At 51.2% G+C, this 23,794-nt stretch overlaps 1 protein-coding gene across 1 annotated transcript; it reads right to left on the bottom strand.

Moving 5' to 3' along the window:
- Nucleotides 1-293: 293 nt before the first annotated feature.
- Nucleotides 294-23,490, bottom strand: LOC308646928 (myosin-6). Its single transcript, XM_081290504.1, has 37 exons — nucleotides 23,278-23,490; nucleotides 21,711-21,854; nucleotides 21,302-21,458; nucleotides 21,183-21,210; nucleotides 20,862-20,973; nucleotides 20,503-20,595; nucleotides 19,775-19,838; nucleotides 19,403-19,501; nucleotides 18,773-18,876; nucleotides 18,542-18,680; nucleotides 17,792-18,060; nucleotides 17,359-17,529; nucleotides 15,749-16,058; nucleotides 15,056-15,126; nucleotides 14,683-14,770; nucleotides 14,476-14,593; nucleotides 14,227-14,350; nucleotides 13,816-13,952; nucleotides 12,738-12,993; nucleotides 12,337-12,579; nucleotides 12,017-12,193; nucleotides 11,594-11,739; nucleotides 11,248-11,338; nucleotides 8,869-9,258; nucleotides 8,395-8,521; nucleotides 8,186-8,304; nucleotides 7,430-7,626; nucleotides 6,742-6,925; nucleotides 6,419-6,584; nucleotides 6,200-6,324; nucleotides 5,062-5,370; nucleotides 4,352-4,555; nucleotides 3,359-3,484; nucleotides 2,976-3,251; nucleotides 1,488-1,583; nucleotides 698-832; nucleotides 294-370 (listed from the first exon to the last, which is right to left on the bottom strand). The coding sequence occupies exons 1-37, from the start codon at nucleotides 23,476-23,478 to the stop codon at nucleotides 347-349; spliced, it is 5,820 nt and encodes a 1,939-aa protein (XP_081146630.1). The 5' UTR covers nucleotides 23,479-23,490; the 3' UTR covers nucleotides 294-346.
- Nucleotides 23,491-23,794: the final 304 nt, after the last annotated feature.

Below are 23,794 nucleotides of genomic sequence, written 5' to 3'. Positions count from 1 at the left end.
GTAGCTTCCGCTTTGACACCAAAATTCTGTATCTCAGTGTCTATAATTGGCTCACTCTGTTGGTGTCTTTATTTCTTCCACTGCTAAAATTTCTGTCCCCCTTCCTTGGGATTGACCAAGCAGATCTAGGACTCATGCTGCCAAGCAGGACACCTCACTTCTCTGGGCTTGGTTTCCTCCTCTAAAGATGTGAGGTGCTTTGATTCCCACAGCTCTGATACAGGGGCTATGGCCACCAGCTCTCTTGATCCAGGATGGGCTTCAGGTGGGAAGAACAAAAAGGCACAGCAGTGTCAGGTCTCATATTTTATTGTGGGTGAGCATCAGCCAGGTTTTGGAGGCAGCATCACTCTTCATCATGCATTTTTTGCTGAGAAAGGAAAAGGGGGTGTGAGAGGCGGCTGGCAAGAGGGAGGAAGGTTTGGGGAAGATTCAGCTGTTGGGCAGGTGCTGGGTCACTAGGGCTTTCAGGAGCCAAGAGAGACACCCATAGAAAGGGAGAGGTTAGGGCTGGGAATGCAGTGCAGTGGTAGAGTACTTCAATCCCCAGAACCACCAAAGAAAGTGGGGGCAGTTAGGCTTCAATGATCTTGGGATCCCATGTTAGGGGTGTTTATAGTTTAGCGGATGAGAGAAGGGGGTTGGGCTCTCTGCAGAGATTCCTGTCTGACTAGTACAGACCAAGGGAGAGACCCACCTTGGCGCCAATGTCACGGCTCTTGGCCCGAAGCTTGTTGACCTGGGACTCAGCGATGTCGGCCCGTTCCTCTGCCTCATCCAGCTCGTGCTGCACCTTGCGGAACTTGGACAGGTTGGTGTTGGCCTGCTCCTCCTATGGGGAGGGGGAGGATGTGAGGATGGGGCCTGAGACCAGCTCCCTGTCTCTGAACCACTCGCTTCTTACCCAAGTTCCTGCAACAGCCTTAAAGGGTCTCATGCACCTGACATTACACCTTCCTCAAACTTGTCCAGCATTTAGAATATTTCACAGCCATCCAGTGCCCAGGATAAATGCCATGCTGGTTGGTATGGCCCTCTCCCCACCCCAGAGTCCAGCTTCACTGCACCTATTCTAATCATAACTCAGATGCTTGCTGACCCTGGAACTTCCTGCATAGATATGCTCATCCATACCTCATGCCCACACTTTCATGCTCACCAGATGTATTCCTTACTGTGTTATGCCTAGTCAGATTCCCTTTCAGGCCTGGTTCTAACTCCATGGCCTTCTTCCTGCCTTCAACACCAATGGTCCCTCTCCACTGCTTTCCCTTGGGTTTATGGTGAGTGGACTATGGGCAGCTGTTGGGTCACTACATCATGAACTCAGAGTGCCTGACACAGCTCAGAGCTCACAGACATATAGAGTTAATGTCTGATAAAGATTAGAGTTGACCCTTCGTCCAGGCCTGGCTATGGCAGATACTCATGTGCTCTCACACATAGTAGGTATGTTGATGAAAGAAGGGAGAAAACCACAAACTCACCGCCTCCTCAGCCTGGCGCTTGTAGGCCTTGACCTTCAGCTGCAGCTTGTCCACCAGGTCCTGCAGCCGCAGCAGGTTCTTTTTGTCCTCCTCTGTCTAGAGTGTGTGGGTGGGAGAATCCAGTTTTCAGAGAACAATAAGTGCAATTACCTTTTTGTCTTCCCTATTCCACTCTTCTCCCCAGGCCTCAACCACTCCTCCTCCCTCCAATAGCCCAGATCAAAGAGGTGGTAGGTAAGGGTCCATCTCTGCTTCTAACTGTAGGTCAAAGGAGCAGGGCAAGCTTCTAAGTCAGGGACTCACAAAGCAATGAGGCTTGTGGTCCAAATGCTGGAAGTCAGGGAAGGGGCTCAGAACCTAATAGAATTCTCTAATGTGGTCATTTGGATGCACTTGGCCTGTTCCAGCCTTGATCTGGTGGATAGAGTTCCCACCTGGAACAACTTGGGTGCTATTGCATAGTGGTTCTTGAGATGACCAGAGAGAAATAATGAGGAAGGAAGAAAGAAGGGGATATTATCATTGTCCAGATTATTCCTATTTTTTTTTTTTGTGTGTGTGTGTGTGGTGCTGGGGATTGAACCCAGGGCCTTGTGCATGAGAAGCAAGTACTCTACCAACTGAGCTATATCCCCACCCCGTCCAGATTATTCTAATCTATCACAGCCTAATATTCTAATACATTGCCCTGTGCCAAAATCTGGGCACCAGGATCACTGATTCCAATGTCATTTGATCATTCCTATTTTCGTATCATGTATGTGCTAGGAGGCCCTTTCCATCTTTATCCATAAAAATCTGCAGTTCTCTATCTATAATCTCTTTCCTATGCCTCTGATATCCACCTCTCTAATGGACCAACATCTCCATCTTCTTGGTCTTACTTTCCAGAAGACTGCGAAGGCTCTGAGCTATGCAGGTGGAGGTTTTTCTCTAAGGCTTTTTTTGTGTGTGTGTGGGTCCCAGAAGTTCCTGGAAGAACTCTGAGTCTTTTCCCATCACCTGACTCATGTCTCCCTGTCAGGCTGGTAGTAGGTGGAAAGATTTCCGACTATTCTGAAGCTTTCGTGGTAGCACTCATGGTAGCACTTTGGCTATCATGTTTTTATAACTTTGGGTTACAAAAACTCCTGGGGCAGGGGTGCTGGGGACATAGATCGGTGGTAAACCTCTTGCCTAGAATGCACAAATCCCCGGATTTGATTTTCAGCACTGCAAAAAAGGAATTAAACAAAGAACTCTGGGGGGATTCTGGTTAAAAGAGTTTTCTGGTTAAAATGGAAGTGAATTCTCCATTTTTGCTACAAAAATTCATGGATGCAAGTGGAACTGACTCCAGGGTCAGAAAGAAAAATAAATCTACAAACAATATCTCAAGGAGTAGCTGATGGGTGTGCAGCCCGGCAATCCTGGACAGCAGCTCAGCAGGTGCCCTGTGTGTGCTGGCGAAGCAGCTGCCACATCTGCTTCTGATCTACCTGCCCGCACCTGGTAGGTGAGCTCCTTGATGCGCCGCTCACTCTTCCTCATGCCCTTCACTGACTCTGCATTGCGCTTCTGCTCCGCCTCCAGCTCATTCTCCAGCTCCCGCACCCGGGCCTCCAGCTTCTGCAGCTGCTTTTTGCCACCCTTGAGGGCTATCTGCTCAGCCTCGTCCAGCCGGTGCTGCAGGTCCTTGATGGTCTGCTCCATGTTCTTCTTCATGCGCTCCAGGTGGGCACTTGTGTCCTGCTCCTTCTTCAGCTCCTCTGCCATCATGGCAGCCTGTGCACAGGAAAGCAGGGGTACGTGGTATGGTCAAGTCTTCACACCCTCACTGCCTAGCCCAGGGGACACGGGCCTGGAGTGGGTGAGCAGGGTGGGGGACTCACATCTGTGATGGCCTTCTTGGCCTTCTCCTCGGCATTCCTGCACTCCTGCACTGCCTCCTCCACTTCAGTCTGGAGCTGGGTCAGGTCTGACTCCATCTTCTTCTTTTGATTGATGAGGCTGGTGTTCTAGATATGAGTAGAGAAAACGATCATATACTTTGTTATTGGATTTCACACCACTATCCAGAGAGAATTGAAAGGGGCCACATTAAAACAACAAGCCCTGCTTTTGGGATAGACATTGATTTGCACCTGTTTTACCCTTTCCTACAGATCATTTCTAGACTTTATATGTAAAACTACTCATCTCTGAAGAAAGATTTCAAATAGCAAAAGGTCCACAGTTCTACTCCTGAACTCTTCAGTTGCATGTTTATGTAGGAGCATGAAAATATTCCAAGGAAAATAAAACCAAGTTTCACACTAGGACAATATTCTGGAAGTGATTATAGTTAGAGAAAGAATGGAGTGGGCTAAAAGAGGACAGTAGGTCATCGGATGGTGTCACTCATGCACACACATTAAATTACAAGACAAAACTCCACAGGGCACTTCAATAGATGGGCACAAACACCCACTGCAGAGTATAATTGAAAATAGTGTGAGTGGAATTGCAGAAAATGGTATTCTCTCTGTAGTTCAGGTGGCAAAGAGATTCAGATATACTTCTTTAGATTCCCATCTTTACAGAGCAAACTGGAGGCTGTCTTCTAGGTCAAGGGTATCGAATAACAGCATGCATTCTACTACTCCCAAATTTGTAACTTTGGCAGCCATCACCAATCAATCATGACACCTTTAGCTTTTTCTAGACTTTATATGTAAAACTTCTCAAAATAGTGGTTCTGTCAGCTGCTACTAACAGATGAGTGTTGGCCCAAGAGGTGAAATAATTTGAAATCCTAGTTGGACATGCTCACTTGGAACATCTGGTTTCTGTCTTGGGCTCTGACACTCAGCAGGGTTCCACATGATAGCCTCTGAACCCCTCACCTGGGAGTGCAGCAGCTGCACCCGCTCACTGGTCTCAATCAGCTCCTGCTCAGCCAGCTTCCGTGACCGCTCAGTCTGCTCCACCACGGCCCGTAGCTCCTCCAGTTCAGCCTGGAGCAGGGTGTTGCGCCTCTCCACGATGGCGATGTTCTCCTTCAGGTCATCATTGGCACGGACTGCATCATCCAGCTGGATCTGGGTGTCCTGAGGGGAAAGCATGATGAGAACAGGCCTGGACCCTGTACCATCAGGCCTCCCATTCTGGCTCTGATAACACCCCATCCTACATTCATCAACCTCTTGTCAAATGAGGAAACAGGGGCATGTTCCCTCAATAATTCTCTATCCTGGAGGCTGGACTGGTCCAGGACATTCTAATCATCAAGCCTCCAAATCTGGGAGACAGGCAGCTCCTAGTTTCTCATCTTTGTTAGCCCAAGACACTTTTTATGGCCTTCACCATTCCTCTGGGCTCCCCATCTTCTGAGAGCCTCAGCTCCTGTTACCTTCAGATGGGCTTGGGCAGTCTTCAGGTGCTTCTGGGCCTCTGGCCTGGCTGAGAGCCCATTGAAGTAGCTTAGCAGGGACCTGATAAAGGTCTCTGCAATGACCGAGGGCAGGAGGGGGCTGGTGTCCCCTTAAAAGGACCCATGGAAGCCAATCCCCTTTCTGGATGAGGTGACCTCCTGCTTCCAAGAGTCTCTGTGTACCTTCAACAAGCTCTGGAGGCTCTTGACTTGCTTCTGGGCTTCAGCAGCCATGCGGTTGGCATGGCTGAGCTGGATCTCCATCTCATTGAGGTCGCCCTCCATCTTTTTCTTCACCCGCAGGGCCTCATTGCGGCTGCGTGTCTCTGCATCCAGGGAGGTCTGCAGCGAGTCCACCACCCGCAGGTGGTTGCGCTTGGCCTGCTCCATCTCCTCGTCCTTCTCTGCCAGCTTCCGCTCAATCTCTGCCTTGATCTGGTTGAACTCCAGCTGGGCTCGAAGGATCTTGCCCTCCTCATGCTCCAGGGAGGCCTAGAAGGAGGGTGGGGAGAGAGGTCTGAGGCTGACAGTCAGGGCCCAGGGTGGACAGGGAGGGAGGACCCGAGGATGACAGGAATCACCAGGACTGTGGCCTGAAGAAGAGATGGGGAGGTGGGCCCTGCACCCAAGATCCTGTTGGGGAGGAAGTGCTGGACTTCCTGGGCTTCCTGACTCATGGGTCTTCCTCTGTGAAGGGAGGAGTTTGAACCTGTCGGATGCCAGACCCCTGGCACTAACATGGCAGGGATTCTTGACCCACTTTAAGATCACAGAAAAAAAGAGAGATTTCTATAATGTAAAACTCTCTTTGTTTACTAGGTCCCTCTCCTTGAGTGAGAAAAAATTAGAAGTCCCAAACTCAGGGCTGTTCCCAGTGCCTTAAAAATGCATAGAAACAATAGCTAATGTAAATTAAGTGCTTGAGCAGATCACATCAGTTAATCTTCATAATAATCAGACACACAATCTTGGAGGTATGTTATATGAATGTCATCTAACAGAAAAGGACACCGACGCACAGAGAGGTTAATGTCCAATGACACAGAGGAAACTTGGTCCTCAAGCCATTTCAAACTCAGGTCCCCACTGTCTGAGTGATTATCATGAGGCCAGATTCCAACTTTAAAAAACCTTCTGCCTAAAATTAAGACTGACATTTCCCTTTGTGCAGACCTTGGCATTAGAGGTAGTCATGGGTAGTGGGGCAGTAGATAGCCTTTCACTAATATGTTTTGTCCTGGGGTCAAGGTCACTCCAGGGTGAGGGTGAGGTGGAAGACAGCAGGACAGGCTGGGGGGCAGTGCTGGGAAGGCCACCTCACCTCGGCCTCCTCCAGGGCTGACTGCAGCTCCAGCTTCTCCACCTCCAGCTGCTTGCGGACCTTCTCCAGCTCATGCACATTCTTTCCTCCTTCTCCCAGCTGCTCAGTCAGATCCGAGATTTCCTCTGGGGGTTAGAGGGTCAGAAAGCTCAAAACCTGGCTCACCCTGACCCACATGACCCTTCCTGCCCCTGTAGTTCCTGCCTTGGGGCCACTCACCCTGCAGGTTCTTGTTCTCCCTCTTGAAGGTCTCCAGATGCTCCAGCGACTCCTCATAGGCGTTCTTGAGCTTGAAGAGCTCGGTGCTGAGGGAGCGAGCCTCCTTCTGCGAAGACTCCAACTCGGACTGTGACTCCTCATACTTCTGCTTCCACTCGGCCAGGATCTGCAAGGGACAAGGCTCACTGTGCAGCCTCCGCATCCAGTCCCATGTCCAGGTGCTCCAGACCCCTGGCCTGGGCTCAGCCTTCCTCCCCAGCACTAGTACCATGCCTGTGGCCCTCCAGACCTGCACACTGGCTGTGGCCCCACCCATGACCCACCTTGTCAAAGTTCCTCTGTTTCTTGTCCAGGGCTGCAGCGGCAGCGTTAGAGCGCTCCACGTCCACCATCAGGTCCTCGATCTCGTTCTGCAGCCGGTGCTTGGTTTTCTCCAGGGAAGAGCACTTGGCGTTGACGGCCTCCACGGCCTCCTCTGCATCCTGTAGCCTCTGGGCCAGCTTCTTCCTGCCCAGGGAATATGTGTGTGTGTGTGACTCTACATGGGAACGGTGGGGATCAGTGTTGACTCTCTCGTACTGGTACTGCAGATGAGGAAGACCCACATCCTTCCACAGCTCCCTGGGACACTGGAACCCCAGCCTAGAGGAGCCAAGACTGCTGGTGCCTAGAACAGTTCATCAGCATAGGCTGCACAACTTCTTCCTAGTCCCTCATCAGGCTGATTGACGATCGCTCCTCTGACCAACAAGCTTTTTGCTCGTCTTATACATGAGCATTAGGTATAACCCGGGCCAAAAGCTCGCCTGTCACAGGAAGTGGGTCAGGGCCAGCCAGGGCTCACAGATCGCAGAATCCAGGCTTCCTTTCAAGCACTTCTATTGCCTGCCAGGTTTCACCCATCCCCTGTCACTCCCACCCCAAACCACTTACTTATATCCACTCTGCCTGTCTCCACCCCAGGTTCTCTGTTCCTCTCTGAGAATCAGGGTGGAGGCATTCGGCACTCACTTGGCCTCCTCCAGCTCCTCTGTTCTCTGGATGGCATCTGTCTCATACTTGGTCCTCCACTGGGCCACCTCTGAGTTGGCCTTGGACAGGACACGCTGTAGCTCAGCCTTGGCCTCCATCTCCTCTTCATACTGCTCCCGCAGCAGGTCACAGTCATGCCGGGCCGACTGCAGTGCGTGGGCCAGGGCGTTCTTGGCCTGGGGAGAGGTGGACACCAAGAGGTAGAGGGAATCCTTGCCCACATTCGCTAGACCCTTCAATTGAGCCTCAGCCTCTTTCAGCATGAGCGCTGAGGTGGAATCTCAGTCTTCGAGTGGCTTCCCAGTTTGCCCACCCCACACCTTTACAAACAAGGAAAGAAGCACTGACAGGGTATCGCTTAGCTGCAAGGTAGGAGAATCTGGACTAGAGTGTTCTTCATTATGAAGGTGTCTCTCCAGCCTCCAGGCCCAATTCTTCCCTCTCTCCTTTCCTTCCTTCCTTTTTTTTAAACTGGTGAATGAATCCAGGGGCTCATCACACTAGGTAAGCACGCTACCACTGAGCTTACATCCCCAGTTCTTTTTATCTTAAGAGGATCTCACTAAGTTGCCTAGGCTGACCTCAAACTTGTGTTCTACCTGCCCCAGCCCCCCAAGTAGCTGGGATTATAGGTGTGTACTTTTGAGCCAGTCTCTCCAGACCTAGTTCTGGAGTTGAGGTTTAATGTTCAGGGCCACCATCAAGCCTGTCCCACTTCCCCTAGCTGGGCCTCACCTTGCCTTCCTCCTCTAGCTGCCTCTTGAGGTCTTCCATCTGCTGGGTGTAGGAGAGCTTCCCCCGTGTCAGTTGGGAGATCAGAGCCTCCTTTTCCTCTAGTTGCCGGGCTAACTCTCCTGGAGGCAGAATGAGGGGTTTGTGGGCCGTGAAAGAGGGAAACCAATGCCCTCTGCAGGGCAGGAGCGGGGATGGTCAGGGGCACCCACCATTCTCGGTCTGCAGCTTGGCTCGCTGAGTAGTGAAGTCATTGAGGGAGCGCTGGGCCTCTTCCAGCTTCATGCGGTACTCACTGGCCTGGTCCTCCAGTGTCCGAGACACTTTCTCCAGGTTTGCCTTCAGGCAGTAATGGACACAGAGAAGGTGAATGCGGGAAGGGCCAGGGTTGGCAGGGAGAAGGGACTGGGTTAACCAGACCTCAGGAAAGAAGAGAGGGCGAAGGTGGGAAGAGCACAGAGGGCAGGAGGGAGACAGAAGCAGTGTGGAAAGGGATCAGTCTGAAGAGGGGGCATGAATTAAAGAAAGGAGGAGGTGAGGGCCAGGGAGGAGCAGGATAGAGAGGATCTGAAGATCAGGAAGATGAAGGGAGTGAGAAGGACAAGAGAGAGGACACGTAGAGAGAACATGGGAGGAAGCCACAGTTTCCGAGAGAAGAGGGAGAGGAGAAGTGGAGCTGGGCTCACCTTGGCCTTGATGATCTGCTCCATGTTGGAGGTGACATCGTCCAGCTCCAGCTTGAACTCGCTCTTCTCCTTCTCCAGCTTCTGCTTCACCCGCTGCAGGTTGTCGATCTGCTCACTCAGCTCGGCCACACTGTCAGCGTGCTTCTTGCGCAGGGCTGCAGCTGTGGCCTCATGCTGCAGCGTGGCCTCCTCCAGGTCCCTCCTCATCTTCTGGAACTCAGCCTCTCGCTTCTTATTCATCTCGATCTGCACAGATGTGGCCCCTCCGGCCTCCTCCAGCCTCTCACTGATCTCCTCTAGCTCTCGGGACAGGTCTGAGCGCAGCTTCTCCACTTTGGCCCTGGCCGTGCGTTCAGCCTCCAGCTCCTCCTCCAGCTCCTCAATGCGTGCCTGGGCCCAGATGTGAAGGGCTCAGACCAGCTGGTCAGACTCTTCCACTGGGCCCCACCAAGACTCTAAAATACTCCCAAATACTTTGGTCCCTCTTGAGCAGTGGTTCTTAACACGGGCAATTTTGCACCCCTATAGGACAGTTGGCAATGTCCGGAGGCATTTTTAATTGTTATAATATAATTGGAGATGCTACCGGTGTCTAGTGGGTAGAGGCCAGGGATAAGGCTAAGAACCATATAATGCACTGGCCATCAATAAGAATTTAGTTGAAGTGAAACCTTCAAGGCATTTCTTAAGGGCTTCTCAGACTCCATCTGGGCATCTGCAGCTTTCAACTCTCAGAGCTGGTGTTCTGAGGAGTACCATGAGATCCCATGAAATCAGGAATCTCAGAGTCCACATATTGTGCTCCCCTTACCATTAGACAGGACAGAGGGTGCTTGTATTTCTACAAATGTTTGCAACAATATTTCAATTGCCTCAGAACAATCAAATACTATTGTAATTTTCCAAGTTAATGACAAAGTCTGATCAACCATATTCCTCACTCTTCGGGGCTTACTTATTTATGACCAGGACTGGATTCTAGCTTGTTTGCTCCCTTTAGTTCAGGTGAGAGCTAGAAGAGTGCCCTCCTCTTTATTGTGCCCCTATCTCATTGCTCTGGACTTAGCCCTGGTTGGGACCAAATTGGGAGAATGTCCCATCTACCATTTTGATCTGCTGTTTGGTTAGTTAGAAGCAAAGAGGAGGATTGTTGGCGTTTCCTGCATCTGGGAAAATAGGTGGCTTTAATGGATAACAGGGTTGGTCCTGGGAGGAAGAGAGAGAGGACCATGCTTCTGTTCCTGGGATGGAGAAGTTGGAACTTATGCTCAAGAACGCAAAGAGGGAGGGGAGAAGCCACAGCTCATGTCAAGACCTGGTGAGGATAACGACACTGTTGTTCTGGGTCCAAAAAAAAAACAAAAAACAAAAACAAAGAAGTTGCCTGCACCAGGATAGAAGATCCCAGGAATGGCCCAATATTCTGGCCAAACCCCAGAAGGAGCACCAAAGATGAGAGGGGAATCCCTGAATAGCTTAAAGGAGTGAAATTGTGTTTACAAGTTACTTGTACTCTGAGCCAAGGGCCCCCTGTGCTGAGGGGAGACCAGTTCTTTCTATAAGCTGCAGCCTACTCAGAAAATGAGAGAACAAGGCCCTGCCCCTGGTAGCTGAGTGTCTGTTTTCACTCTGTCCAGATATGGCCATGGAGACAGTGCCTGTCTTTAGGTTTCCAGGGCTTGTTTGACAAACCCACTGCTAAAAACACATTAAAATTCAAGTTACGTTAAAGGTAAGAGAGACTGGACTGGGTTGTTTTTGTTTTTGTTTTTTTGGAGATAGGTCCTGCTGTGTTGCCCAAGGCTGTCTTCAAACTTGTGGGCTCCTGAGCAGTTGGGAGTACAGGTGTGCACTAGCATGCGTGGCCTATAGTGAAAGAATACTCTCTTGCTAGGGGTTGGTAACTTCTGTAACTTCATTCTCAAAATGACATTAATGTGGAGCTTTGTAGTTGACACAGTGGTTCCATATACATTATCTTGTTTGGTCCTGAAAGGCAGGGTTTTGTCAGTCCCATTTTACAGATGAGAAGAGAATCTGAGGATCAGAAAGGGTAAGTGACTTGCTCAAGGTGGTAGGAGCTGCCCCACCCATGCAGAGGAAGGATTAGGGAAGAACTGAGTTCCATTACTAACCCCAGAGCAGAAAGCCCATGATGTAAAGCATATCTCAAAGAGAGAAACCTTTTTAGTAGGTACAATTCATCCTTAAAATAGTGTTGCTGAAATAATATATCCTTGCTCACTAGGGGTAGGCTGGTGTTCTAGGGTGCCTGTAAGTCAGGGATAACTGAGTTCCAGACATCATCTAAAACCCTAAGCAGTTCCCTCAGCCTCAGGAGGTTGAGTTGCCCCTTGGCTGAGCTGGGAAGAACATCACCTGGTTTTCCTTCAGTTTCTTCTGCAGCTGAAGGGCCAGAGCCTGCTCATCCTCAATCTTACTGTTCTGCTGGTTAATGTCAAACTCTTTCCTGGAGGAGAATGGGGATGGTGAATAGTGGTCCTCCTTCCTCTGGGCCCATTCTCTTTGCTTGCCTCAGCATGGCAAGCTGGCCAAGACAGTGAAACTCCCTCCCTTCGGGCCCAGACAGTGAAGGTAGAGGGTTGTGATCACCCTCATTTTCAGTGTGTCCAGGGTGCGCATACCCAGAAGAGGTGCAGCACCCTGAGCCCCAACTACCAGGCCTGACACCGCCATTAGCCCCTCCGGCTGCCATGCTGCATACTTCTTGAGCTTTTCTTCCAGCTGCAGTTTGTCATTCTCCAGGTCCATGATGCTCTCCTGGGTCAGCTTCAGGTCACCCTCCAGCTTCCGCTTCGCTCGCTCCAGGTCCATGCGCACCTTTTTTTCTTGCTCCAGGGATCCCTCTAGCTGGTGAGGAGAAGAAAATGAACAACATCCAGAAAACCTGAAATCCATATGTGTTCATCTGCTTTTACTTAAACGTGAAGTCCAGTGGGATTGGAAGTCAAATTAGCAGAGAAATCTTGAGAGCCCACAGGATTCAGAGACCTAGCCCAATGAAGAGAGCAAAAAAATCTCCAGGGGCCATAGAACTTAGGTCTAGGGATCAGGAACCCCCTTGACCATTGGTGTTGACTGCAAAATCTGGACCTGAGAGAGACAGAACATGATTCTTTCTACTCACATCATCCACCTGCTGCTCTAGCTTGACCTTGGCTTTGGTGAGGGTGTTGACCTTGTCCTCCTCAGCCTGAAGGTCATCCAGGGCCTGCTGGTGGGCCTCTTGCAGAGCTTTCTTCTCCTTGGTCAGTTTGGCAATGATCTCATCCAGCCCAGCCATCTCCTCTGTCAGGTTCTTCACCTGTCAATCCGAAATCCCAGCTTAAGGTCAAAGGTCACTGGTCTGGAGACCTCTCTGGGACCTCCATGTCAAGGACCAGGACCACATGCTGGCCTGGGAATCCTGAGGAGACCTGGGCTGGAGTCAGAGGGAGCTGCCCTCACCTTGTTCTCTGTTGCGTGCTTCTCCTTCTCCACCTTGGCCAGTGTCAGCTCCAAGTCATCAATGTCCTTCTTGAGCTCAGAGCACTCATCTTCCAGCTTGCGCTTCTTGGCAGTGAGCTCAGCATTCATCTCCTCCTCATCCTCCAGCCTCTCGGTCATCTCCTTCACCTTGGCCTCCAGCTGGATCTTGTTCTTGATCAGCTGGTCGCAGCGCTCCTCTGCATCATTGAGGTTGTCTTGTTCCTGGGAGAAGAGGACAGGGAAGAAACTGGTGATTAAGAGAGGAGATATGCAGGGTCTAAGGAGAGCTGAGCTCTTAGACTTGGGGTCCCTTGTGATAAAAAGGGTTATGATCCGGGTGAGAGAAAGGGAGACATGCGCAGGTAATCACATGGACTTACTGCCTGCACTTGAAGCTGCAGGTCATTCTTTTCCTGTAGCAGGGACACCATCTTCTCCTCCAGCTCCTTGCGGCGAGCCTCAGATTTCTCCAGTGTCTCTTTGATGCGCCCGAACTCCTCCTTCATGTTGGCCATCTCCTTCTCTGTCTCTGCGCTCTTCAGCAGTGGCTTGATCTTGAAGTAGAGCTTCATCCACGGCCAATTCTTGACTCCCATGAAGGCCCGAATGTTCCACTGGATTACCAGCAGGGCATCCCTGACAAGGAAACGTGGAGGTAGGGAGGAACCCCATGAAGGAGCACTTCCCAATCATGGAGCCAACTGCACTTGGCCTTCCTCCCATTTAAGCAAGTTTGTAGGCATCAGAGGCAGGAGCCCTTCTTGTAGCCTTACTCCCTACGTGTACTCCCAACCCAACATCACTACACTGAGTATGGAGTTGCTCAATAAAAATCAGTGATTAAGTTTCCCTGGGTACCAAAGTGTCCCTAGTATCAAACCAAAACAAAAAACCAACAATACACTTTAAGGTTCAACACATGGTACTGTATAGTTGTAGTTCACTCTTTTTATTGCTTTGTAATATTCCACTGAATGGTTATAATACTATTTATCTATTCGCCTTTGGATAAAAAACATGGAAATTCAGATTGTTTCTAGATTTCTGACCAATGTTCCTATGAAGATTCTTTTTTTTTTTTTTTTTCATGGTGCACATGTGTAGCTTCTCTGTGGAAAAGTACTCAGGATGGGAATTTAAAAGTTTGTGACTGTTCATTTTTAAATGATAATGATAAATTGCTTTCCAAAGAGGTTGTACTAATTTACACATTTGTTAACAGTGGGTCAGCATTCATAATTTTGGTTGATCTGGTGTTTTAAAATGGTATTTCTTTGGAGTATTTTTATTTAAAAAAAATCCAAATGAGACCCAGAGTGGTAAGAAATAACTTTTTCAGGCCAGCAAGTAAGTGGCAAAGCCAGGATGTGCAGCCCAATCTTCTGAACCATACTAGTTGGTACTTCTTGTCTGCCTCTTGCATCTCTGGGGTGCCTTCCCCTTTCCCTCCTGCCTTACCTGCGCTCCACGATCTTCTTGAACTCAATGCGCATGAGCTGGCCCCGGGACTGGGCCTGGATGCGTGTGATGATGCGGCTTAGCCTCTCATCTCGCATCTCTTCCAGCAGCCCCAGAAGCCCAGCTTTGAAGAACACCTGTGGACAGGGGTTAGAACCAAGGAGGCCTCAGCCTCAGATCTGAGACAACTGGGGTGGAGAAAGAGGTGGGAGGACCCTGGATGAGTTCCCAGAGGACCCATCACTCCACATCCTAAACCCAAGACTGCAAATGCAAAACACAAGAGAGAAGTGAAGCCTGGGTTTCAGCTCTTGGGCTAACAAGGAAGCCAGGAATTGGGGATCTGCCTCCTGCAGCTTTACCCATCATAGCCACCTGCCTTGCAACCACCTAGCAGGGCTCTAGACTCACCTTGGTGTGGCCAAACTTGTACTGGTTGTGGTCAATGTCCAGAGAGCTCAGCAGTTTCTCTGCCCCTTTCCTGCTGTCAATGAACTGTCCCTCAGGGATGGCCGCCGGGTTCAGGATGCGATACCTGGGGAAGGGAGTGCTGGGGTCACTTGCATTGTGCATGGATTATGCTCTGCCTACAGAATTCCAGGGCTGTCTGCAGACTACTGCTCCTCTTCTCCCTGCACTCCGGGGCACACCCGTACCCACCTCTGCCGGAAGTCCCCATAGAGGATGCGGTTGGGGAAGCCCTTCCTGCAGATGCGGATGCCCTCCAGCACGCCGTTGCAGCGCAGCTGGTGCATGACCAGGGGGTTGTCCATCACCCCTGTGGCAGGAGGGGAGGAGAAGGGGTCATTCTCAGGGTAAGTGGATGTCAGGCATCCTCTCCAGACTTAAGCCTTCCCCGGGGCTCACCTGGAGCCTTTCGTTCATTGGGGATGATGCAGCGCACAAAGTGAGGATGGGTGGACCTCAGGTTGGTCATCAGCTTATTCAGATTTTCCTGGGGTGGATGAAGATGGAGAGTTAGGAACCACAAGGGCCTGTTTTTAGGTCCCTGAGCCCTGGTCCCAGGCACCCTGTCACCAGAACTTATGGGAGCCATGGGACAGAGGGTTGACAACTAATTCATGTGAGTTCAGGCTTGTCTAGAATTTACATGCTAAAAATTACCACATGACTTTGGCCTCTTTCCTCCTCAACCTCAGAGCAGCAGGAGAGGGCAATGCAGCCCCAGGCCTAGGGCTTCCCCACCACAGGTCCTCAGGAATCCCTGGGCCCTTCTTACCCGGTGGAGAGCAGACACGGTCTGGAAGGATGAGCCCTTTTTCTTGCCTCCTTTGCCTTTACCACTATCCCCTAATAACGGGAAAAGGAACAAGGAACAAGAGCTTAACAACAGAGGAACCCTGGGGCAGGGACAGGGCTCTGGCACTCAATAGCTATGTGATTTTGGTAAGGCTATTCTTCAGGTTTCCATGAGGATGGAGTAACTACCTCTAAAAGCTGGACAGGGGATTGGATAAGACCAAGCCCATAAGGAAGCTCATCGGTAGACATTGAAATCCCATCAAGGGCCTGACCCTCCTCTTCTAACACTCCCCTCCATTCTTATGTCTTCCCACTTTCTAGTTTTCTTCTTATCCTTTTAATTTCAATCCACACCCTTTTTCTTTCTCTCTGAATTACAGGTCCATTAGTTCTACCATGTATTCAGTGATCCTCTTCCTGTAGACTAAGAATTCTTGCTTGCATGGCTCTATGCTGGGCCTGGGACAAGGTTGTATGTACTGCTCTTACTGACCTTGAGGAAGCAGACATGTGCACCAGTATGCAAAACACCAAGTGGACAAAGGCAGGTACTAAGGGGAGGTAGAGATGGACTCTGGTGGGACCTCCTGACTAACAGCCTCCCCTTGCCTACTTCTGGACCCTGCACCTCTAAAAGTCCCCTGGCTCAATGCAGGGGCTGCTTCCTTACCACTATCAACAGAAGCATAGGAAGAGAAGAGTGTGGCCATGAGCTTGAGGGAGGACTTCTGGTACAAGCCCACCACTGTCTCATTGAGTGGGTCCTTATTCTTCTCCAGCCAGCCCATGATGTTGTAGTCCACGGTGCCAGCATAGTGGACCAGGGAGAAGTGGGCTTCCTGCTTCCCCTTGATATTGCGTGGCTTCTGGAAGTTGTTGGACTTGCCCAGGTGGTTGTCATAGAGCTTGGCCTTGAAGGTCATGTCAGTAGCCTTGGGGAACATGCACTCCTCTTCCAGGATGGACATGATGCCCATGGGCTGAGGTCAGGGTGGGAAGGTAGAGAGAGAATCACTTAGCATATTCCCAGGCTTCCAGAGTCCCACATCCTGAGTGAGAAGACTCCACAGCCCAGTGTTGCTGGTGGGCCAAAGGCAACCTGTGCTTATACCTCTTGTCCCAGGATAAGAAGCCAATATTCCTGGAAATGACCTAAATCCAATTACACTCAGATCTAGCCTGTATGACCTTTTCTGCTTCAGGGGACCCAGCAAAGAGCTATGTACTCCTAATCATCCCTCAAGGCCTCAATACTTCACAACACTGACCATTTTTTCCTGATGTCTCTGCACCAGGGACACTAGGCCAGGAACAGAAGTGTCAGAGGAATCAGACTGCAGGGGCAGGTCAGACGTCTATCTACTGGACACAGGTAGCAATGCTTCAAGGGTTGATTAGAAGGACCTAGGCTCTGTACAACGCTCCATCTTTCAGGGAATGTAGTTCTTGGCTTTTCTTGGTATAGGAATGCTTTTGAAAATTTGTTTAAGCCAAAGAATATCTCTCTAGAAAAACATATGTATGCACACACACACACACACACACACACACACACACACACACACACATACATGTATATATGTATGTACTCATGCTTTTTTCCCATAGTTTTAGGATAATGACTCAAAGACTATGGGAAGCTCACATTTTGTGAAGGTAGAGACTGGTTAGGTGCAGGTGGGATACTCAGGCTGTCTCTGTGACCATACTACCCTCAAATGTTCCAGATCTCCTCTTGTCTCAGAATCTAAGCAGGGTCGGACCTAGTTACTATTTGGATGGGAGATACTCAGGCTCTGGCCTGTATTAGCAAAGAACAAAGGCACACTGAGGGCAGTCAGCACTGGCATGAGGTGGCTCCCACCTTCTCCCCCGTCTCTCCTGAGGACCATCCACAGAGAAGAGGGGCTGCAGACTGGCTTATTTCTCAGTGAACCGGAAGAGGATAGGAAGCCAAACGTCTCTAGTTTTAGTCTAGGATTTTTCCATGAAAGATGCTTCTTATGGGGTTGAGAGAGGCCAGAAGATTCTCCTTCTCTACACTTCACTTTTACTACAGAAATGCCACCACCATACAGAGAGAACAGGATTAGAAATCCTGGGGAAAGACCAAAGGGGATCATCCTGTGTATGCCCATGACTTCACAGTGGGTGAAAGCTGGGTCTGGAGAAGGACCCAGGATTCTGGGGAACTCTAGTTTCTTGAATGCAGAAGGGAGCGGGGCTGTCACTTTTTCTGATATGGCAGAGGAGGGAGTTACGGAAGATGGGGCCAGGCACCTTCTCGATGAGGTCGATGCAGGCCTGCAGGTCCATGCCAAAGTCGATGAACTCCCACTCGATGCCCTCCTTCTTGTACTCCTCCTGCTCCAGCACGAACATGTGGTGGTTGAAGAACTGCTGCAGCTTCTCGTTGGTGAAGTTGATGCAGAGCTGCTCAAAGCTGTTGAACTGCAGGCAGGGAGGGGCAGGAGCAGGTCAGGCAGGCAGGTGTCTGGGTGGCCATGGGGGTCAGCCCAGGGCTGTGCCATGCACCATGCCCAAGCCCAGGAGGGATGGGGCTGGTCCCCTCCCAGGTCAGGGCAGGGGAAGGAGGGCTTGCCCTGAGGACAGGGACAATGACTGCCCTGTCAGTGCCACTGCCTTTCTGTGCTTGACCCATAGCTGGCCCTCCACAAGTGACTGTGAGTGTGCAAGTGGCTCCCTGGCTCACATCAAAGATCTCGAAGCCAGCGATGTCCAGGACTCCTATGAAGTACTGGCGTGGCTGCTTGGTCTCCAGGGTGGCGTTGATGCGTGTCACCATCCAGATGAACATTTTCTCATACACTGACTTGGCCAGTGCTCCGATGGAGTAGTACACCTGCTGTACGCTCTGCCCCTTGGTGACATACTCATTGCCCACTTTCACCCGAGGGTGGCACAGCCCCTTGAGCAGGTCAGCTGAGTTCAGCCCCATAAGGTAGGAGGACTTGTCAGCATCTGGTTGAGAAAGAGAGAGTGAGCACTTACAAAGATTCTCCCTCCCTGCCTCAAATCACTTCTAGTTAGTGCAGCTGTGGGCATGGGAGGATTCCCTGTCTGCCCAACTCCCTTGTGTCTCTGTCCTTCCCACCTGTCAACCCATTCCTCTGGCCCCCAAGCCTCGGGTCCTCAGGAACCAGCCTGTCTGGGGACCGTGAGTGGTCAGAGGCCTAACTGGGCTCTAAATGAGAAGAAAGCCTGGATTCAGGGCTTGCCCCTCAGAAAAGGCCAGGCTCTCCAACCATCTACTTCTCCTGATTTCCTTTCACATTCTCTTGTGGGGTCCAAATAAGCCTGTTTTCAACCTAATTCCTTAAGAATTGTTGAAAGGACCTTTGGACACAGCATGGGAGACCCTGCTCCCATGACCGTCTCTGGCATAATAAGTCAACAGGCCCCTTTGGCCTAGTCAACGCCTCTGGCCGCCTGCCCTGCTCACCTTCTGTGCCGTCAGGCTCCGCCTGCTCCTCCCGCTGCTTCTGCTTGAACTTCATGTTTCCGTAGTGCATGATGGCGCCCGTCAGCTTGTAGACACCGGCTTTCTCCTCTGGAGTGAAGCCCAGCACGTCAAAGGCACTCTGGGACAGAACCAGAGGTTCAGAGGGAGGTTGGAGCAGTGGCCAGGAGCTCTCAGGAGCCCTCACAACACCACCCCAGCCTCCTCACTCACATCAGTGGCCATGAGCTCCTCAGAGTCGTCGATGGAGGCCACGGACACTTCTCCCTGAGATACGAAGGCGTAGTCGTAGGGGTTGTTGGTGACCAGCAGCATGTCTGTGCCAGGCAAGGGAGGGCAGGGCAGGGACAAGGAGATAGGGACGGGGCAGGGAAGGGAAGGGGGAGGAGAATGGAGGGAGAATGGAGGAGGAGAGGAAAGGGAACAGGAAGAGAAAAGGAGGATCAGCAAGGAGCAAGGAGAGAATCCAGAGGACATGAAGACCTACATGGGGGGGGGGCCAGGAAGGGAACATACCTGAGGCCTCAGCAAGAAGGAAGAGGGAGGATAGTAGGGAATGGCGTGTAGAAGAAGGGAAGGCGAGTGAAGAGAAGGAGAGAATCAACCAGAAATGAGGAGAAGAAAGGTGCCAGGGGAGGTGTGGAAAGAAGCCATTGAGAAGGAGTAAGGAGTGTGGTGGTGTAGCGGGGAGGCAGGAGACTCAGGGTCCCAGGCGGGGGAGGAAGAGAGTGAGCAGAGGAAAGGGAAGCAGGCAGGTGGGCAGAGTGAGGGGAAGGAGGACCCGCACTGCACACAGGTGGGCTTTGGGGTAGGCAGTAGGGCAAGGGTGCAGGTGGGGCTCACCCAGCAGCTCTGGCTTCTTGTTGGACAGGATCTGGTAGAAGATGTGGTAGTTCCTCTCAGACTTTAGCTGGAAGATCACGCGGGACTTCTCCAGCAGGTCTGAGGTGGGGAAGGTGGAGAAAGGTGAGGTGGGAGAGCAAGGGAAGAGAGGAGAGCCAACAGAAGGGTGGAGATGGGGAGAAAGGCTCCTGCAGAGCAACAGCTAGACCCACAGGAAAAGACTGAGTTAAAGAAAAAAAAAAAAAACTAAACCCATAAAGCAGATGTCGACCTAGAGAGAAGGTGGAGGGAATGAGGAGGTCAGGGTGCCGCCGGGAGGGCAGGCAAAGGAGAAGGACTCAGAGGACAGGCAGGCTCTCTGCTGTTACTCACAGGTCTCTATGTCCGCAGAAGCCAACTTTCCAGTGGCTCCAAAGTGGATTCTGATGAATTTCCCCTGTGGGCAGATGGAACAGCGTAAGGGGACTGGCCAGAAGGGACAGAGTGAAATCATGCACCTCAACTCAACCTAGAAACCCTGGTTGTTCTGGAATGTAAATGACATATTCGGTATCTCTTTTCCATTTTCAGTAAATTGGAAAGCAGTGTCAATGCCCAGTGGGGAATGTGAGTGGAATCAGCAGCCCAGGGACTGACACAGGGAGAACCTCTCCCATTTATGCCTCTTACATTCTCTCACGTAATCCCATCCGTACTATGCAAGGTAGACGTCATGGCTCCCACTTCACAGTGAAGGAAGTGGGCTCAGGGAGGTGTGGGAACTTGCTGAGAACACAGAGAGTCAGGCCTTTGGCTCCAAAGCCTGTGCTATCTTCTTATGTCCATTGTGGAAGAGCTTTGGAAATACTCATAAGAGAAATCTAAAATATGACCAAATCATTTCTATTACTTGGCTAGAGAACAGTTATGGTGACTCTGGGCCACTTTCCTTGGGTTCCCAGGAGAGGATTGGGAGGATTTGTGTGTATGCACATGCTTGTTGATATCCCAAAGCTAGACACAGTACAATCAACTGAGTGTGCCCACTGTTGGCAAAACAGCACCCCCTTCTCTTTTCAATTCTGAATGAGGCCACTTGGCAGTGGTCAGGGACAACTCACGAAGCGGGAGGAGTTGTCGTTCCGGACGGTCTTGGCGTTGCCAAAGGCCTCCAGAGCAGGGTTGGCCTGGATGATCTGGTCCTCCAGAGTGCCCTGTGAAGGGAGCAGAACCATGGGCATTCATCCTCTGTCCACTTCTAGGTGGTGGTGGGAGGGCAGCAAGGCTGCTCTGGCCCTGGGGGGTGAGGTGGGGTTGGATGAACTGCTGGTGTATCTGCAGCTCCAAAGGGAGTCAGACCTCAGATTTCAGAGTGTGACTCCTGCTAACAAGGTCTTCTGCACAGTGTGGACCCTCAGGAGCCCTGCTTTGCCCCCAACGCCCCGCCCCCTTCTGAACCTGTGAGTCAGCCACACGATACCTTGTTTGCGTTGGGATTGTCCTTCTTGCCACGGTCACCTATGGCTGCAATACTGGCAAAGTACTGGATGACACGCTTTGTGTTCACAGTCTTCCCTGCTCCGGATTCTCCACTGGGGATAACAGGGACCAATCAGAACCCAGGATTCTTGCTGTTGTTCATACAGAGCTCAGCATTTGCTTTTCCCTTCCCAATCTAAGCAACCAGAGTCCAGCACAGTATAGGAATTTCCCTTGAGAAAGAGTCCAATACTCTACACTCCCTGCAATCACAGTCTGGATATACCACCCCCTCCCCCGTAGGTGGATGGCACTTGCTCACGTGATGAGGATGGACTGGTTCTCCCGATCTGGAAGAGAAAAGAGGAGAGGCAATGCAGTGAGGGCTGAGGGCTCAGCTGGGGGTTGGGTGGGTAGGCACAGGGCAGGTGCAGGGCTCACCTGTCAGCATGTACTGATAGGCGTTGTCAGAGATGGAGAAGATGTGAGGTGGGGCCTCGCTCCTCTTCTTGCCCCGGTAGGCGGCCACCACCTCGGCATTGTACACTGGCAGCCACTTGTAGGGGTTGACAGTGACACAGAAGAGGCCGGAGTAGGTCTGGAGTAGGAGACAGGGCTGGGCATGAGGTTAGGGAAAACAGGGAGACTGGGATGGACAGTGGTGACAGGCAGGAGCTTTTCTAGTTATTCCAGCTGGTTTCTCTTTTTCTGCAGCTGACCAGGGATAGCGGGCAGGAAGAGACTGGGTCCCTTGGGAAAGTCCCTATCCCCTTTGTTTTGGAGGGTTCTGCTGGCCTACTAGGGCCTCCATCCAGGACGAGGAGGCCTGCAGTGTGCAGCAGCCACTCACATAGATCATCCAGGCTGCGTAGCGCTCCTTGAGGTTGTACAGCACCGCCGGCTCATGCAGGAAGGTCAGCATGGCCATGTCCTCAATCTTGTCAAACTTGGGTGGGTTCTGCTGCATCACCTGGTCCTCCTTCACAGTCACCGTCTAGAGAGGAAGTGGGTGGTAGGACAACCAAATTCCCAGCCTGTGCTTGCCAAGTAAGGCTCTGCTCCCCTAGCTCTTCCATCATCCGAGTTCTATCTTCTACAGGACACAGTCCCCTGATAATTTTCCTGCTCACAGACTCTCTACCCTAGAGACTGTCCTAGGACCCTTTTATTTTGCCAGTTCTCCAGGCCCTATGATATCACCCCCGTCCCTATGTTTTAAGTATCTAGAGGCAAACCTGGGTGCTGGCAGCTCCAAGATATGTGCCCACCTTATGTGTTACCAGGAGTTGTCTCCTGGGGTCTGTGTTCCAGGGCAGTGTTTGCTCAAGGCAAGGGTTTTCCCTACTGGAAGAACAACTTACAGACCCTACACACCACATGTACCACTGTTGGTGTGGTTTGATTGGCATTAGTTAATTTGCCATGGCCTGACATTAGATCCTGTCAGTAGGTATTGCAGCATTTTTTTTATAGTGGTGGCTGTGGCTCTCAACAATTAAATGATTTGCCTTCACAGTGACCAGGTAGTGGCAGAGTCAGGATAAGAATCAAAGCAAGGGCCTCATGGGTTTTGGCCCGTTATTACACACCTCAGTGGATGCAACATTCAGTCAGCAAGTCTGGGAGGCACACAGCTCTGAGCCCTGCCGGTGAGCTGTGGTGATTTTCATGGCTAGAGTGAGCAAGCCAGGAGCAGGGGTTTCCGAGTGACAATCACTGGCCCCAGTACTGAGATTTCAGCTCAAAAGTTTCTGCTCTATGTTCATTTGGATCTAAGAGTTGGCTCTTGGTTTGTTTGAGGAGAATTTGAGAAAAGGAACCAGTAGAGGAAACTGAGGCACAGAGAGGAGGGGTGCAAGTGCCAGAAGGGGGAGCTTCTTTTTTTTCTTTCTTTCTTTCTTTTTTAGTGCCAGGTATTAAACCCAGGGGCACTAAATCGCTGAGCCACATCCCCAGTCCTTTAAATATTTTTATTTAGAGACAGGGTTTCACTGAGTTGCTTAGACCTCACTAAGTTACTGAGGTTGGCTTTGAACCCTCAATCCTCTTGTCTTAGCCTCCCAAGTGCTGGTATTATAGGCATGTGCCACCATGTTCTGTGGGATGGGGGAAGGGGGCTTCATTTAATGGTGTGTCTGTGCCTTCTTTATCTATAAGACCTCTCTGAGGGGGAAACAGTGAACCCCCTGCACCCCTTCCAGCATCCTCTTTGGCAAGTGGTATGCATCCCTGGGGTGACATCCTGATGCATCTGCTCAGGGTCCTCTGAGAAGGCTCAGATGCTGGGCTGTTGAGGGAAATGACCTTGCATCCCAGCTCTCTCCTCAGGCCTTCAATTCCCACTATAGGTGGCTCCAGTCCTGCACTCCCCCCCCCCCAGGAACTTACCCTCTGCCCTGACACCGTGCCCCACGCACCTTGCCATTCTCGGTCTCAGCAGTGACCTTGCCCCCTTCCCGGGACACAATCTTGGCCTTGACAAACTCTTCCTTGTCATCTGGCACAAAGCACTGAGTACGGATGTCAAAGGGCCTGGTCTGGGACTCCAGACGCTCCTTCTCTGACTTGCGGAGGTACTGGGCTGCTGCCCCAAAGTCAGCCATCTGGGAGTCAGTCATCTTGTCGCTCTTCTGGTTGAAGACAGGAGGGACCTGTTATTTCTGCAGTGGGTCCAGACTTTGGTGGGTGGCCTTGTCCTTTTCACCCCTACCTCCTGCCCCACCTCTTTCCTATTGCTTTCCACCACAGCAATAGGCGCTTGCCTAGGTACATGCTGAACGCCCCCCTGCCCCCCCTCCCCACCCCTGTCCTGTCCTGGGAGTTCTGCTTTCCTTGCCCTCCGAGGTCACCTGAAGGTGGATTTCAAAAAGGGGTTTCTGTAGGTTCGGGTTGACTGGAGTTTGCCAAGGGAAGGTGCTAAGCTGCTTAGGGGAG

Source organism: Spermophilus citellus (genome assembly GCF_964194105.1).
Source record: "Spermophilus citellus genome assembly, chromosome: 4".
Lineage (NCBI taxonomy): Eukaryota > Metazoa > Chordata > Mammalia > Rodentia > Sciuridae > Spermophilus > Spermophilus citellus.
This window is presented reverse-complemented; position numbering and strand designations above follow the sequence as displayed.

What these genes read in the sequence shown, in the direction of transcription:
- LOC308646928 (XM_081290504.1), bottom strand. Translation starts at nt 23,478, where the DNA reads ATGACTGACTCCCAGATGGCTGACTTTGGGGCAGCAGCCCAGTACCTC. An exon ending in AGGAGCTCATGGCCACTGAT is followed by an intron (nt 18,681 to 18,772) that starts GTGAGTGAGGAG and finishes GTTCTGTCCCAG; the next exon opens with AGTGCCTTTGACGTGCTGGG. An exon ending in CAATGAACGAAAGGCTCCAG is followed by an intron (nt 14,594 to 14,682) that starts GTGAGCCCCGGG and finishes CTCCTGCCACAG; the next exon opens with GGGTGATGGACAACCCCCTG.